Source organism: Megalobrama amblycephala, linkage group LG5, assembly GCF_018812025.1.
Source record: "Megalobrama amblycephala isolate DHTTF-2021 linkage group LG5, ASM1881202v1, whole genome shotgun sequence".
In the NCBI taxonomy this organism is placed as follows: domain Eukaryota; kingdom Metazoa; phylum Chordata; class Actinopteri; order Cypriniformes; family Xenocyprididae; genus Megalobrama; species Megalobrama amblycephala.
The window spans coordinates 17,546,092-17,560,916 of NC_063048.1; the positions used below are offsets into that span (position 1 = coordinate 17,546,092).

At 36.1% G+C, this 14,825-nt stretch overlaps 1 protein-coding gene across 2 annotated transcripts; it reads left to right on the top strand.

The window, feature by feature from the left end:
- The first annotated feature begins 550 nt into the window (after window positions 1-550).
- Window positions 551-14,340, top strand: hnrnpua (heterogeneous nuclear ribonucleoprotein Ua). Of its 2 annotated transcripts, none has more exons than XM_048190910.1 (14): window positions 551-1,146; window positions 4,859-4,973; window positions 5,837-5,910; window positions 6,076-6,215; window positions 6,302-6,401; window positions 6,503-6,615; window positions 7,029-7,292; window positions 7,376-7,495; window positions 8,577-8,705; window positions 8,857-9,025; window positions 9,509-9,778; window positions 9,936-10,174; window positions 10,367-10,462; window positions 12,283-14,340. In XM_048190910.1, exons 1-14 carry the CDS (start codon window positions 720-722, stop codon window positions 12,331-12,333), a joined length of 2,307 nt encoding a protein of 768 aa, XP_048046867.1. In that variant the 5' UTR covers window positions 551-719; the 3' UTR covers window positions 12,334-14,340. The 2 variants fall into 2 exon arrangements, with proteins under 2 accessions (XP_048046867.1, XP_048046868.1); XM_048190911.1 differs by having other exon boundaries at window positions 10,370-10,462.
- Window positions 14,341-14,825: the final 485 nt, after the last annotated feature.

A 14,825-nucleotide genomic window follows, 5' to 3' on the forward strand; every position in this document is an offset into this window, starting at 1 on the left:
ATAGTCACCAAACACCAAACCAATCAGACATAGGAGACAAAAAAAAATTTCTATTAAAAACTTTTACATAAAAAAAATTCTGTAATTCTGCAAAAAGCACAATATTCTTTTAATTAAAAATGTATAATAGATTGACCTAGCCTTTAAGAAAAAACGAAATAAAAAATGTTGATATTAATGTTGATATACTAGGCTAAGTATAAATCTTTTAATAGCTCTTGTGGCATTGAATAATAAAATGATAGGCTATACTACAATAATAAATTAGCAGCCTAATATTAAATAGGCTATTATGTTACTGTAACCCTAGGCTATATATATATTATATTATATTATATTATCAGTATTATATTATATAGATTTATTTATTTTTATTTATTTTCTGTACATATGAAAAGTGACTGCAATTAACTGACTACTGATATTAAATTACTACTTTTAGTTCCAGCAACTCCCTCATGATTTACATTTTATTGTTATATGTTTTACAATAGCTAGGTATATAGTGATCTTTACGGTATTTGCTCTTCTACTATGTGCATTACGGTAGATTATATAAGGGTAAGCTGGCCCCGTTCTGCTCTGACTGCTGCCCATCAGTGACCGCATCAAGCGTCTCTGGACAGTCCGCACATAGCCTGCTCTTTCCGCTCATATTTCACAAATTTGGGGTATAACGTCTAAAGTATAAAGGATCAAACCGACAAAAAATTAGCGCAATGAATGTGAAGAAGCTGAAAGTGAACGAGCTGAAGGACGAGCTGAAGAAAAGGAGTCTGTCTGATAAAGGGCTGAAGGCTGAGCTGATGGAGCGGCTACAGGCCGCTCTGGATCAGGAGGCGCTGTCCACCGACACCAACGGCTCTGAAGGACAGTACGAGGATGGAGGCGGCCTCAGCTACATGGGCGATGAAGACCTTGAGGAAGATCTGGTTGGAGAGAGCATGGAGGCTGATGAGGAAGAGGAGGAGGATGAGGAGGAGGAGGACGATGGAGAGAACGCGGAGGCTGAGGACATGGAGGAGGATGCCGGGGTAGAGATGGATAAATCAGATGAAGATGAAGATGTCCTGCTCAAAGAAGATGATGAAGAGATGGAGAAATTTGATGAGGATGATGTGGCTCTAGACATAGGCCCTGGCGAGGGTGAGATTACATGATGAAGCTTGTACAATACATATTTTTTAAATGCATATTTGGGTTTTGATGAAAGAATAATTCATTCTGACAGCAGAGCGCGTACAGGATTTTATGAGATGCTGCCACTGCTGTCCCATTTGTGTCCCTTTGACTTACTACTGATACAGAATACTAATAGATTTAACCCAGTTTAGCATGTAATGCATAAGACAAAGAAAAAAACCCTCAATAATTAAAAAAAAAAAGAAGTTATTTAATATTTATCAATGTATTTTTTTTAGGTATCACTAAGCAATGTATGCAATAATATTTTTTATTAATTTTCATAATAAATCTACTAAGCCTATATTTATGGTCAGCTATAATATTTCTAGTTTTTAATAATATATATGAAAAGCTTGTGTAGATGTTATATATCAAACTAAACAAGAGAATCTGCTGATTCAGAAGATAGTTCTGTTTTGTCATGGTTTGCACAATTTTTTCTTTTCCAATTCAGCAGTAACTGATTCAAATCAAATGAAATGTTTAGGTATAAGTAGGAGCGTTTCCTGAGAATGACCTTTAATATGTTTTTATAGTTTTTATTGGTTGAGCAGTAGGCTGAAGGACAAAAGCTCCAGATGGAGTCTGTGCATAATGATCTCAGTTCATTTGTTTTACTCTGCCTGCCCTGGAGTAGTGAGGCGGACCTCATTAGGACACTGTTATTCTTTGTCTTCATTTCACACAGTGCTTCCCAACCCTGATGCTGGACTGGAGTACCCCCAACATAGGGGTGGGTGATCTGACGATTTTATATCTTGATCACGTGATCAGAGAAATCTTTTATGTCCTCATAATAATGTTAAAATAGAGCAATGACTGCCTACTAGATGGCTGTGCTGACTGGCCAAATTATATCACGTGTCTCTATCATGTGTCTTTCATGCGTGGTGACGCATTTGAAAAACAATTCAACAGCAGTATGGCTGTGCAATGAATTAAATTTTAGTTTCGGTTAGTTTGGCTTCCAACGATTATGAAAACATGATAATCAAGAAATGATCATTGTACCGAATGCGTTCCTTTCCTTTAAAGCGGTGTGCTTTCGGCCTTCATTAAAAGCCTAATCTTAACATCCAAATTAGTCAAATCATGTAACGTGACTGTCGTGAAATGCATTCTACTGCGAAACATGCTTTATTGTAAAAAGAGTTATTAAAAGTGCATTAAACTGCGAAAGAGACTGATCCCCACGTGCTTTCCGTGTGCGTGCTGCGAACACGGATGAGCAAGGTATGCTTGGGGTTTAAGGTGCACGTCAAAACGGTCAAATATACACAAAAATATGTCAAAATGTCAATCTTGGTGAGTATTTACATAAAGACAGTAGGTTATGTCTTGAGTGAATAAACAGTTGGGAAAGAAATCGGATGTGTGTCATTATATTAGATCCATGCATTCGGTCTTAAAGGTGCAATGTGTAAAATTTAGGAGGATCTATTGACAGAAATTCAATATAATATACATAACTATGTTTTCAGTGGTGTATAAAGACTTTACATAATGATGTTATATTTTTATAACTTTCATTATGTAAGGTCTTTAATGAACATATACATGTTACATATTACATGTTAAGTAGCCATTATGCGCCGGCATGTTTCTACAGTAGCCCTAAATGGACAAACTGCTCTACAGAGCGTGTTTCATCACTATGTTGTTCTTCTACATCTTTCGTGTTTTTAGAGGCAGCATGCATCGTCACTACATTGAATACGCACAAAGTAGTAGTAGTAGTAGTCGTCTGGTTTATTAGAAGCAGAGACTGTTCTTTGTAAGAAGTAAGAAGAAACCTCATTGCTTCACTGGCTACTCTCTGCTGTCTCAGACGAAGACATCTTTGTCTTGTGTCAGCCAGACTGCCACCGTAGCCTCTCCAAAAGGGAGGGGTGAGCGCCATTGGTTGCAGTTCGCAACCTCACCACTAGATGTCACTAAAATGTATACATTGCACCTTTAAAGCGGAACTCAGTAAGATTTGCGAAGCTCCCCCTACAGGTTCCTTCAGTGAATCACACTGTCGTAAATACTCCAAGCGCAGCTCTGGACTACAACGACTACGACGCTCACCAGCGCAGTAGTTTTGCAAATACAGTACAAGAAATCTCGATGGAGGTGGGTAATTTTCGAAATTGTCTTATAAAGTCATAATATATACATTGTTTTTGAATTACCGTAAAGCATTTTGTCACTCTCGCGTGAACGTGAACATGAGGCGAGATTGTGTCGGGTCGGCGCAGCTCAACTTGCAAGTGCTGTTTTTTGGCGTAGACGTGCCAGAGGGGGTTAGTGCATGCCTCAAACATACCACTACAAGTCAATTAATCATCGTAAGGACTTAGAAAACTATTTATGAAGGTAAAAAAAAGTTCTGCTTTAAAGGATTAGTTCACTTTCAAATAAACTTTTCTTGATAATTTACTCACCCCCATGTCATTCAAGATGTCCATGTCCTTCTTTCTTCAGTCAAAAAGAAATTAAGGTTTTTGATGAAAACATTCCAGGATTATTTTCCTTATAGTGGACTTCAATGGCCTCCAAACGGTTGAAGGTCAAAATTACAGTTTCAGTGCAGCTTCAAAGGGCTTTACATGATACCAGACGAGGAATAAGGGTCTTATCTTGCAAAACGATCGGTCATTTTCTAAAAAAAAATAAAATAAAATTTTATGTTTTAACCATAGACTCTTGTCTTGAGCTAGCTTTCTTCTTCTTCTTCTTCTCTATTAGAATTCTGGCAGTGTAAACGCTGCTAAGTGTATTACTGCTCTCCACAGGTCAAAGTTTGAACTAAATTGTCATATACAATATGCTTGTGCAAGTCCATAGGCTTGTTCCTCAAAATTGTATTAGGATTCAGACTGTGCATCGTGATTGTTTTTTATAAGATCGTGATATGAAATTTTGGGAAGATCGCCCACCCCTACCCCAACAGTACACATTTCAGGTCTTGAATTCTCTACTAACGTGAGTTGAATCAGGTGAGTTTAAATAGGGAGTTGGGTGTACTCCAGGACGGTGAACGTAATGAAGTACAACATGTTCTTGGATCAACATCTGGAATAAGGTTACGATCAACCAATCAGATTTGAGGAACAACTTTACAGTTTACAACAAGTTAAGGCTTAAAACCAGGGTTAGGTGCTTCTATACCAGTGTTATTTGCCATATCATTTCTCTCTGATTTAGGTATAACTTATGAGTAGGGTTATGGATAGGGTTATCCCATATTCCTGTTTTTTCATTTTCTATTTAATTTTTGTTCTGTCAAGCACAGGTTGCACACATAGGGAAAGAGGTGCTTGTGGATTTTGCCCATCAGTATCACCAAATATGCCTTGAATATTTGCACACACTTTTCTTCAAGATGCATGCAATGTGAATCTGAAAATGTGTGTTACTTAGCTCAAAATTGCACAGATTGCAGTTGTTTTGGTCTTTACCCAAATAAGTGCTGCGGTGTACTAACCGTACTGTGTGACATCGCTCCTTGATTTTAAACATGTGAACTTATAATTAAATACACCTTTCTTTTAAAATACTGGTCATTGCAATTCATGCATAACCGAAGTAACTAGAAATCCTTCAGTAATTATTTGGACCATCATGTTACATCATGATGGGTCCAGCAGGGAGGTACGCCTCCTTACGTTTTATTGTTTTATTTCCAAAGGGGATGCGGACAAAGACAAGAATGATGAACAGAAGAATAAGAAGGGTGTAAAGAGACGCCGAGATGAACATGGAAGGGGCTACTTTGAATTTATTGAAGAAAGCAAATACAGCCGGTAAGAAATGTGCAGTCGGCCTCTGGTACTCCTGAGGTACCGCTGCACCTTAAAGATTTATGAGCAGTTTTGGCAGTAAAGAGCCAAATCTGACATGCTGTTCCTCATCAGTGCAAAGAAACACACATTTTTACTGACCATTTTGAAATTACTTTCGGTCTATAATAAGGGCATTTCTGTCACCTCAAATGGTATTTTTTTTTCCCCCTTAGAAATTATGTTTTTGCGTAGGTCAGAGCTTGGGCTGTTAAAAGATGAAATGTGTTTATATGAAAATATTCAATGGGGTATTGATTCATTTCCAGAAAAGAAACTATTTCAATTTTTTTTTTTTTTATTCCGTATTAAATGTTATCACTAAAAAAAATATCACTAAGGTGCAATGTGGATGCATTTTGTGTATCCTTCCTTATCTTGTTTATATTGTTTTATGTTTTCATGTGTATGACGTTTAATTGAATTTATACGATGTGATGGTATTGTCTTGAACTGTATGCAACCACTGTATATATATATATATATATATATATATATATATATATATATATATATATATATATATATACACGAAGACATTAAACACATAAAAATACATTTTAAAAACATTTTATTTTCAAAATATTTTGAAATAGTAAGTTAAAAAAGTGTTTTACCTGTAAAATATGATCTTTTTTTTTTGTGCAAATCCACCATCTGATCCCATTTTATTAGAAATCTACTAATGTTTGATTTAATAGTTTATTTGATTTAATTGTGTATGTATTCTCTGAAAAAATAAGGTTAAAAAATAATGAATCCATAAAATCCAAAGGAAGTTCAATGGGAACTTATAATGGCTCTGAATTTTATTGAATTTCCCTCAGGGCGAAGTCTCCCCAGCCCCCTCTGGAGGAAGAGGATGAAGAGTTTGATGACACAACTGTATGTTTGGACACCTGTAAGTATGAATATCTCACAAATTACTGCTCAAATATATACTAATTAATAAACACTGAATATTTCATTCAGCAACATGCATAATATATGTCTGTAAAGTGTCAAATGTTTAGTGAGGTGATATGCTAAAACCTCAAGTCATTTGTCCATCTCTTATTTTCCTCAGACAACTGTGACCTGCACTTCAAGGTTTCTCGGGATCGGTATAGCGCCTCTTCTCTCACCATGGAGAGCTTTGCTTACCTTTGGGCAGGGGGACGAGCATCTTATGGTGTGGCACAGGGCAAGGCTTGCTTTGAAATGAAGGTGAGAACACTGTTTTAACCTCATCTTTACTATTTATAGTTGTCCTGTCATGCCCTTAGACTTATTCTTGCATGTCTTTGCTCCAGATTATCGAGAAGATACCTGTAAAACACATTTCTAGTAAAGGAATTGAGATTCATGATGTCCTGGTGGGTTGGTCAACGGCAAATAGCTCTCTTCTGCTAGGTGAGGGTCTTTGTGTTGACTTATTACATAGGAATATATTATAGTTGAACTATTAAATTAGTAATGGAATTTGAGTGTCCCTTTGACTTACACATTCACAGGGGAGGAAGCGCACTCATATGCCTTTTCAACTAAGGCCAAGAAAACCAGCAACGGTGTGACAGAGGACTTTGGGGAGACATTTGATGAGAATGATGTTGTCGGATGCTTTATCGTAAGTATCCATGTGCTTTCTTATCAAGAATGAATGTTTAACCACTGTGCAGTTACTACTTTTGAACACTAAGAGGCGCCATGTATGTACATACACTACCGTTAAAGAGTTTTGAATCAGTTCGATTTTTTTTTAAAGAATTTAATACTTTTTTTTTCAGTAATGATGCATTAAATTAATCAAAAGTGACTGTAAATACATTTATAATTAAAAAAAATATTTTTATTTCAAATAAATGCAGTTCTTTTGAACTTTCTTTTAATCAAAGAACAGTATTTAATATTTTAAAGTTTTATTTTTTTATCCAATTTAAAACATGTTTAGTTCTCAAGATTTTGAAATGAAATGTTCAACAAGTGTGGGTGTGTTGTGTATGGCCATAATATATAATGATTTCTGTGTTTATTTGGCAGAATTTTGATGGGGCAGAAATGGAAATTTCCTTCTCCAAAAATGGACAGGATCTGGGAACAGCTTTCAAAGTCAGCAAGGATGAGTTTGAGGGGAAGCCGCTCTTCCCTCACATCCTCTGCCACAACTGTGCGGTTGAGTTCAACTTCGGCCAGTGTGAAACACCATACTTCCCCCAACCTGACGGCTTTACGCTCCTGCAGCAGATCCCTGTTTGCGATCGCATCAGAGGACCAAAGGGGCCCGAGACCAAAGAAGACTGTGAGGTTGGTTTCTTGGCCATTCATTACATTTTTCTGCTATATCATCATTAAAAGTCATCACTGAAATCTGCTGTAAATCTTCACAGGTCATCGTCATGGTCGGACTGCCTGGATCTGGAAAAACTGAATGGGTTACAAAGCACACAGAAGCCAACCCTGGAAAATACAACATTCTTGGGACAAACACCATCATAGAGAAGATGATGGTGAGTGTTGACATGAGAGATTTTAACATTAACATTGGTTAACTACACTAGGAAATAAGAACGAACAACGAACAATACTTCTACAGCATTTCAACATTCACTGATACATTTTTAAAATCAAATGTTGTATTATACTGTGAACTAACATGAACAAACAATGAACAATTATTACTCATGTTGTTCATTAACTTACATTAACAAAGATTAATAAATGCAGTAAAATTATATTGCTCATCGTTAGTTCATGTTAACTAAAGCATTAAAGGGATAGTTCACCCAAAAATGAAAATTTGATGTTTATCTGCTTACCCCCAGGGCATCCAAGATGTAGGTGACTTTGTTTCTTCAGCAGAACACAAATGATGATTTTTAACTCCAACCATTGCGGTCTGTCAGTCGTATAATGCATGTCAATGGGAACTTCATCTATAAGAGTAAATAAAACACGACAGACAAGTCCAAATGAAACCCTGCGGCTCGTGACGACACATTGATGTCCTAAGACACGAAACGATCGGTTTGTGCCAGAAACCGAACAGTATTTATATCATTTTTAACCTCTAAAACACCACTATGTCCAACTGCATTCAGCATTCAGCATTCTAGCACTCATCGAAGCAAAGCGCGAGAGATCACTTCCGTCATCAGAACGTGTTTTCTGACCTCACTAACCAGATGTGGAGAGCAGTTCGACATAGTGGTGTTTTAGAGGTAAAAAATGATATAAATACTGTTCAGTTTCTCGCACAAACCGATCATTTCGTGTCTTAGGACATCAATGTGTTGTCACGAGCTCTTATAGACAACTCTTATAGACAAAGTTCCCATTGACATGCATTATACGGCTGACAGACCGCAACGGTTGGAGTTAAAAATCATCATTTGTGTTCTACTGAAGAAACAAAGTCACCTACATCTTGGATGCCCTGGGGGTAAGCAGATAAACATCAAATTTTCATTTTTGGGTGAACTATCCCTTTAACTAATGTTAATGAATGGGACCTTATTGTAAAGTGTTATCAAACATTTTTTTAGACATTATTAACATCATAATTTACGTTATTTTGATGTTTAAATTCAGATTTCCAGTTTGAAACGACAGTTGAAAGATGTAACGAAGCTCTCAGCAATATCTCAGCGTGCTCCTCTCTTCCTCGGAAAATTCATCGAGATCGCCGCACGTAAAAAACGCAACTACATTCTTGATCAGGTGACTTGGAGTTTACAAAAACATCACAAATAATCAAAGCATTCAAAAATCTCTCTTTGAGTTTTGCTCTCGATATATTTATTTTTCATGGTACATATTGAGTTTCTATATCAATTGCTGAAAATACAAAATCTTAAATGTCTCCATTTAGACTAACGTATCAGCACCAGCCCAAAGAAGGAAAATGTGCCTGTTTGCCGGGTTCCAGCGTAAAGCTGTAGTAGTCTGTCCAACAGATGAGGAATATATACAGAGGACTCAGAAAAAGGCAGAAACAGATGGCAAAGATGTACCTGAACACGCAGTGCTAAAAATGAAGGGTAAGATCCTTTTCTCAAGCCATACTTGATCTAAGATGTGTGCAACTGTGTTTTGTCATTTATATATTATTATGGTATTTATTCATATTTTGTATTAGCTTTTATTTTCATATTTATACTACACCTACCAATGGCCAGTGATTTACCGGCCATAAATATTTTTCCAGCCTTGAAAAAAAGATTAATCCGCATTAAAGTTACAAATGTTATTCAGTCAAGAGCAATAAGTGCTTTTTCTTTATCTTTAGTGGTTTAATTAACATTAAAAACACAGACGGCAGTAGGAATATTAGGCTGCTGTCACCTTAAGGCCTAATGCACGGATCCAATATACTGATACACATACGTTTTCTTTCCCAACTTATTATGTTCACTTAAGACCTTAAAGGGCTTAGGAATGCTAAGGGGTTAACAGTAACAACACTGTTGTGCAATTGACAAAATCTCCCAAAATTACACACCATAACACTAATCTTTTTCCAGGAATATACACACTGCCTGTGGAAGGTGATTGCTTCACTGAAGTGGTTTATGTCGAGCTGCAGAAGGAAGAAGCGTCCAAACTTCTTGAACAGTACAAGGAGGAGAGCAAAAATTCCCTTCCTCCTGAGAAGAAACCCAATCAGGGAGGTGTACACCTTAAGAGAGGAGGAACCCGGGGACGAGGAGGCAAAAATCTGTTCAACCGAGGAGGAGGACAGGGTCAGAGGGGAGGACGAGGGGGCTTTCAAAACCGAGGCAACTTCAGGGGTGGTACGCCATTTCAGTTATGCTAAATGTTTGTTTTTATTCTTTATATAAGCTTATTTGTATAGAGGAAATTTAAAGACACCATTAAGCTGCCCTTCCATTATGTGGCATATTTAATAATGTATAAAGGAACTGAAAAGCTTTTCTGATTGTTTGACAGTGCCTGGACCACGTGGGGGGTTCAGCAGACCACCGAGAGGCTTCCTTCCTCCCCCTGCCTTCAGAGGAGGCTTCAACCGGGGCAGTTTTAACCGTGGTGGTGGGATGCCTAACAGGGGCGGCGCCCCCAGGCCAGGACCTGGGCGTGGCAATATGGTTAACATGGGTAACAGGGGCGGAGCCATGCACAGGGGCAACATGGGGCGAGGGGGAGGGGCCAACAGGGGAAACTTCAACCAGGTGAGAAATCATTGATGATGTAGATCATTTTTAGTTATAAATTAAAATGTAGTAGTTGTTGTTGTAGCAGCCTGAACAACTCAAATCTGTATGCCTGTAAGATAAGCAGCTAATGAATGAAAAGTAGGTCAGTTTAAAACTAAAATGTGACCCACATGTGAACCAAGAATCATAAATCTACTGTTTCCACAGAAGTTCAGGGGTCGAGGAGGAAATAATCGAGGTTATAAAAATGGCAACTTTAGCATGAACAAAGCACAAGCTTTCAACCAGAGCTGGCAACAAGGGGTGAGTCTCTCGAAAAATATAAAACAAGATCTTGCATAAAGAAAATCAGGCCTTTTTTCGACCATTATTATCAAGGATTTTTTTTCAAGGGTTAGTTCACCCAAAAATGAAAATTCTGTCATTAAAGGATTAGTTCACTTTCATTCGTTTTTGATTAAAACATTCCAGGATTATTCTCCTTATAGTGGACTTCAGTGGACTCCAAATGGTTGAAGAGCTTCAAAGGGCTTTAAACAATACCAGACGAGGAATAAGGGTCTTATCTAGCAAAATGATCGGCCATTTTCGGAAAAAAATGTAAATGTATATGCTTTATAAACAAATGATCGCCCTCCAAGTGGTTCCGCCAAAACCGCACTTTCGTATTCTTCAAAAAGCTTACGCCTGTATGTCCTACGCCTTCCCTATTCAACTTACGGAAAAAATGGAACTGGCGCTGCGTTCGTTCCGTAAGTAGAATAGGGAAGGCGTATGACATACAGCGTAAGCTTTTTGAAGAATACGAAAGTGCGGTTTTGGCGGAACCACTTGAAGGGCGATCATTTGTTTATAAAGCATATACATTTACATTTTTTGGAAAATGTCCGATCGTTTCGCTAGATAAGACCCTTATTCCTCGTCTGGTATTGTTTAAAACCCTTTGAAGCTGCACTGAAACTGTAATTTTGACCTTCAACCATTTGGAGTCTATTGAAGTCCACTATAAGGAGAATAATCCTAGAATGTTTTTATCAAAAACCTTAATTTCTTTTCGACTGAAGAAAGGACATCTTGGATGACATGGGGGTGAGTAAATTATCAGGAAAATTTTAATTGAAAGTGAACTAATCCACATCCATAAGACCATCGTTCATTTTTGGAACACAAATTAAGATATTTTTTGATAAAATCCGAGAGGTATATGACTTGTCCAGACAGCAATTTGACACTTTCACGGTCCAGAAAGGTACTAAAGACATCGTTAAAACAGTTGACGTGACTGCAGTGGTTCAACCTTATTTTTTGAGAATATTTTTTGTTCTCAAAAACAAAACACAAATAACAACTTTATTCAACAATCTCTTCTCTTCACTGTCATTATCCATACGTAGGTGCCGCAGTAAGCACAGTGAAGGCTTCCGTGTTTATGTTCGAATGCCAGCTCAGTATTGGCCAAAGCTGATCACGTGAGCAGCACGACGCATTCGTGTGATGTTGACGCAGGAGCCGGCCAATAATGAGTCGACATTCGAACCTGGAAGCGCTGGATGTAAACAACGTATGAGAATGACACAGAAGAGAAGATATTGTTGAATGAAGTTTTTTTTTTTGTTTTATTTTTGTGCACAAAAAGTTTTCTCATCACTTGATAAAATTAAGGTTGAACCACTGCAGTCACGTCAACTGTTTTGACGATGTCTTTAGTACCTTTCTGGAACTTGAAAGTGTCTGTTAAATTGCTGTCTATGGACGAGTCATATACCAAAAATATCTTAATTTGTGTTCTGAAGATGAACGAAGGTCTTACAGGTGTGGAACGACATGAGGGTGAGTAATTCATGACAGAAATTTCATTTTTGGGTGAACTAACCCCTGAAAACATTTCATTAGTTTACGTTTTGTTTAATTCCAATGGTCACTCTAATTAGATCCCTGTATTACAGTAAAACATGTTTTCTTAAATCATAAAAAGATATGTATGTATGTAGTATATGTACATTAATACATTATTATAAATAATATATCATTAAAGTAATGTAATATTAGCAAAAAATATCAGAGGTCCTAAAAATGTATTCAAGCTTCCTTCTTTAATTCTTTTTTTTCTTTGTCTTCATCAGTTCTGGAATCAAAAGCCATGGAGTCAACAATACCATCCTGGATATTACTGAATAATAGATGTGATGGACTGATATCACATAAAGCTTTAACGTCAGAAGTCATTCACCTTATTTAAAGTCCTTTTGTTTTTTTGTACAGATTTTAATAGGACATTGAGGAGAAATGACTCTGGAGCTTTCAAAGCTTCACAGGTTTCCTGTTACACTTTTTTTTTCCAATTAACATTTCATGTTTGTCTTTAACCGCAGGTTCATATGACAGCGTGACTCAATTCAGGAATCTCAGTATAACTTCAGGGTGGGATGTTTGTCTTTTAACAGCTTTCAGGGTTTTACTTTTAATGTGTGAATCTTTGTGTTGCAGTAATGCTCTGTAATATAAGAATGCTATTGTCGAGGCACTTTGCAGTAATATGAAGAATTTTTGTCCTGCTGCAATAATATTTTAAGTTAAAGGAACATTTGATGTATAAACTAAGATACCGTAATTTGGAGAAAGACTGTATATTCAAGAAAATTTAATTGAAATAACTGGAAATTTCAACTGTAGTTATGTAATAATTGAGTGTTTCTGAATAATTGCTTCATTTGATTATATTGCTGAATTTTGAAAAGTCTTAATTTAAAAGTAGTCCGCCATCTGTACATAAATGAAGTAGGTGCTAAACAGTCTGTACGTCGAAGTCAAAACCTGCCCAGTGTAGAAAAGCAATGCCTGTTGTCTTATCATGTACTTGTTGTCATTTGAAACACTGCAGTCTAGTTATGATGTGTGTTTTGATCAATGGTTTCAATATGTTGGGGGATAAGGCAAGCAAAGCTGCATAAAGCCATCAGATTTTCAACATTTAATCTTTTTTCTGTCAGGAGCAATAAAGAGCATTTTCGAATCTTTGCCACTAAAAAAAAAAATGAAAGCAGAATAGATGCTTTTTATTATTGCGGGTTCAGGATATTATTTATGTGTAGTTTATTTTATTACGAGTTTTTTGTTTTTCCAGCTGTATTTTTAGAAATGTCATTTATTTTATTATTTTATTTTGAAATGCGGCTTACTGCTCTTTAAAGATTAAGTGTCTAAGTTAAGTGTCATAATATATTTGGGTCTTTTTTCTGATTTATTTTACTTTTTAAAAGTGTACACGGTTTACAAATCAGTTGCAATCTTCTTTAATATAATCTTAGATGTATAGACCTGTAAAAAAAAATTGTAGTTGGCTTCAAAATTAAAGCAATTTAATAACACTCGACTAGAATATTGGACTACATCATCTTACTCTATGAAACAGTGATTATACAATTACTTTATAATAGTTCTCTCTGTATTAAAGCTTTCAGAAGATGTCAGGGTGCCATTGTGGAGTGTCAACAATAGACTGATTTCTTTAAATGTGTAATTATTGTAACTGCAAACAAATGCAAACATCTACGCAGATAAAACACATTTTAATGTTTCTTTCGCTTATCTATAATTCCCACAGCAGAGATGGTGTTGTATAACTATGAAATATTACCAACAGGATGATTACTTTACAAACAGGATGATCTTTAGTGACTGAAATATGCATATTTATATTCATATTTATTATTATTATTATTATTTTACCGCTGTAGATAATCTCACATCAGTGTCGTTAAGATGTTCTCCATTGTCCCATACTTCTGACGCAAATGACAAATATGTTTTAGATAATCGTTGGCTAAAAATACAGCAGATATTAGGAACATGATCATTTTATTACTTTAAAAGTATTACTGTTTTGTACTGGGAAATTGTTAATGGCATGTGCTGTAGGACATAAAAAAAATGAATTGAAGCTTGTTTTAATGTTGTATTTGGTCATGTTTAAGGTATTTGGTCAGGTAAAAAAAAATATAATATTGAGATTCTAACACTTTGTAATATAGACCTTTTTCCTTCTTTCTTTTTATACCTTGCTATGTTTTGTATTTTACCTTTAAACGAGAAGAAAAGATGAAACAAGTAACTTATTCAATGCATTCTTTTTGAAATAGATTGTTTTTAAATGATAATAAAGTTTGAAGATAACTGGCTTACATTTGTCTATCTATCTATGGAGTCAATTTAACAGCTGGCACATTAGACATACCGAGTGTTGCAATAAACTTAAGCCAAGAGGACTAGAATTCCTAGCACAACCTATCTATAGCCATATCCATGCAGAAATATAACACTCAAGTTAGCCTGTGACTATTTAACTCTGTTTATGTATAGCTCTGCCACATGAATGAGATGTAGTTACACTGAAACCAGAGACATTCATGCCAGGCTGTTTGCTGAGTCAAGCACAACCCCTTTGAGATATATCACATGCCTGTTTGTAAAAAAAAAAAAATTTAAAAACAAATTCTTCTATATTAAGTCTTTAAATACTTGATATGTAGGCTATTAAATATAGTGGTCAGTAATCAATTAGATGTGTAACTTTTATTTTGAAACAAAGCGAACGGAAATGACTCGCTTAATTTATTTTCTTTACTAGAGCCAGTGGGAAAGTAACATTGGGCGGCGAATGCACAAA

Coding starts and splice junctions, on each gene's coding strand:
- hnrnpua (XM_048190910.1), top strand. CDS start 720: ATGAATGTGAAGAAGCTGAAAGTGAACGAGCTGAAGGACGAGCTGAAG. Junction 1,147..4,858: donor AGACATAGGCCCTGGCGAGG/GTGAGATTACAT, acceptor TTATTTCCAAAG/GGGATGCGGACAAAGACAAG. Junction 9,779..9,935: donor CCGAGGCAACTTCAGGGGTG/GTACGCCATTTC, acceptor ATTGTTTGACAG/TGCCTGGACCACGTGGGGGG.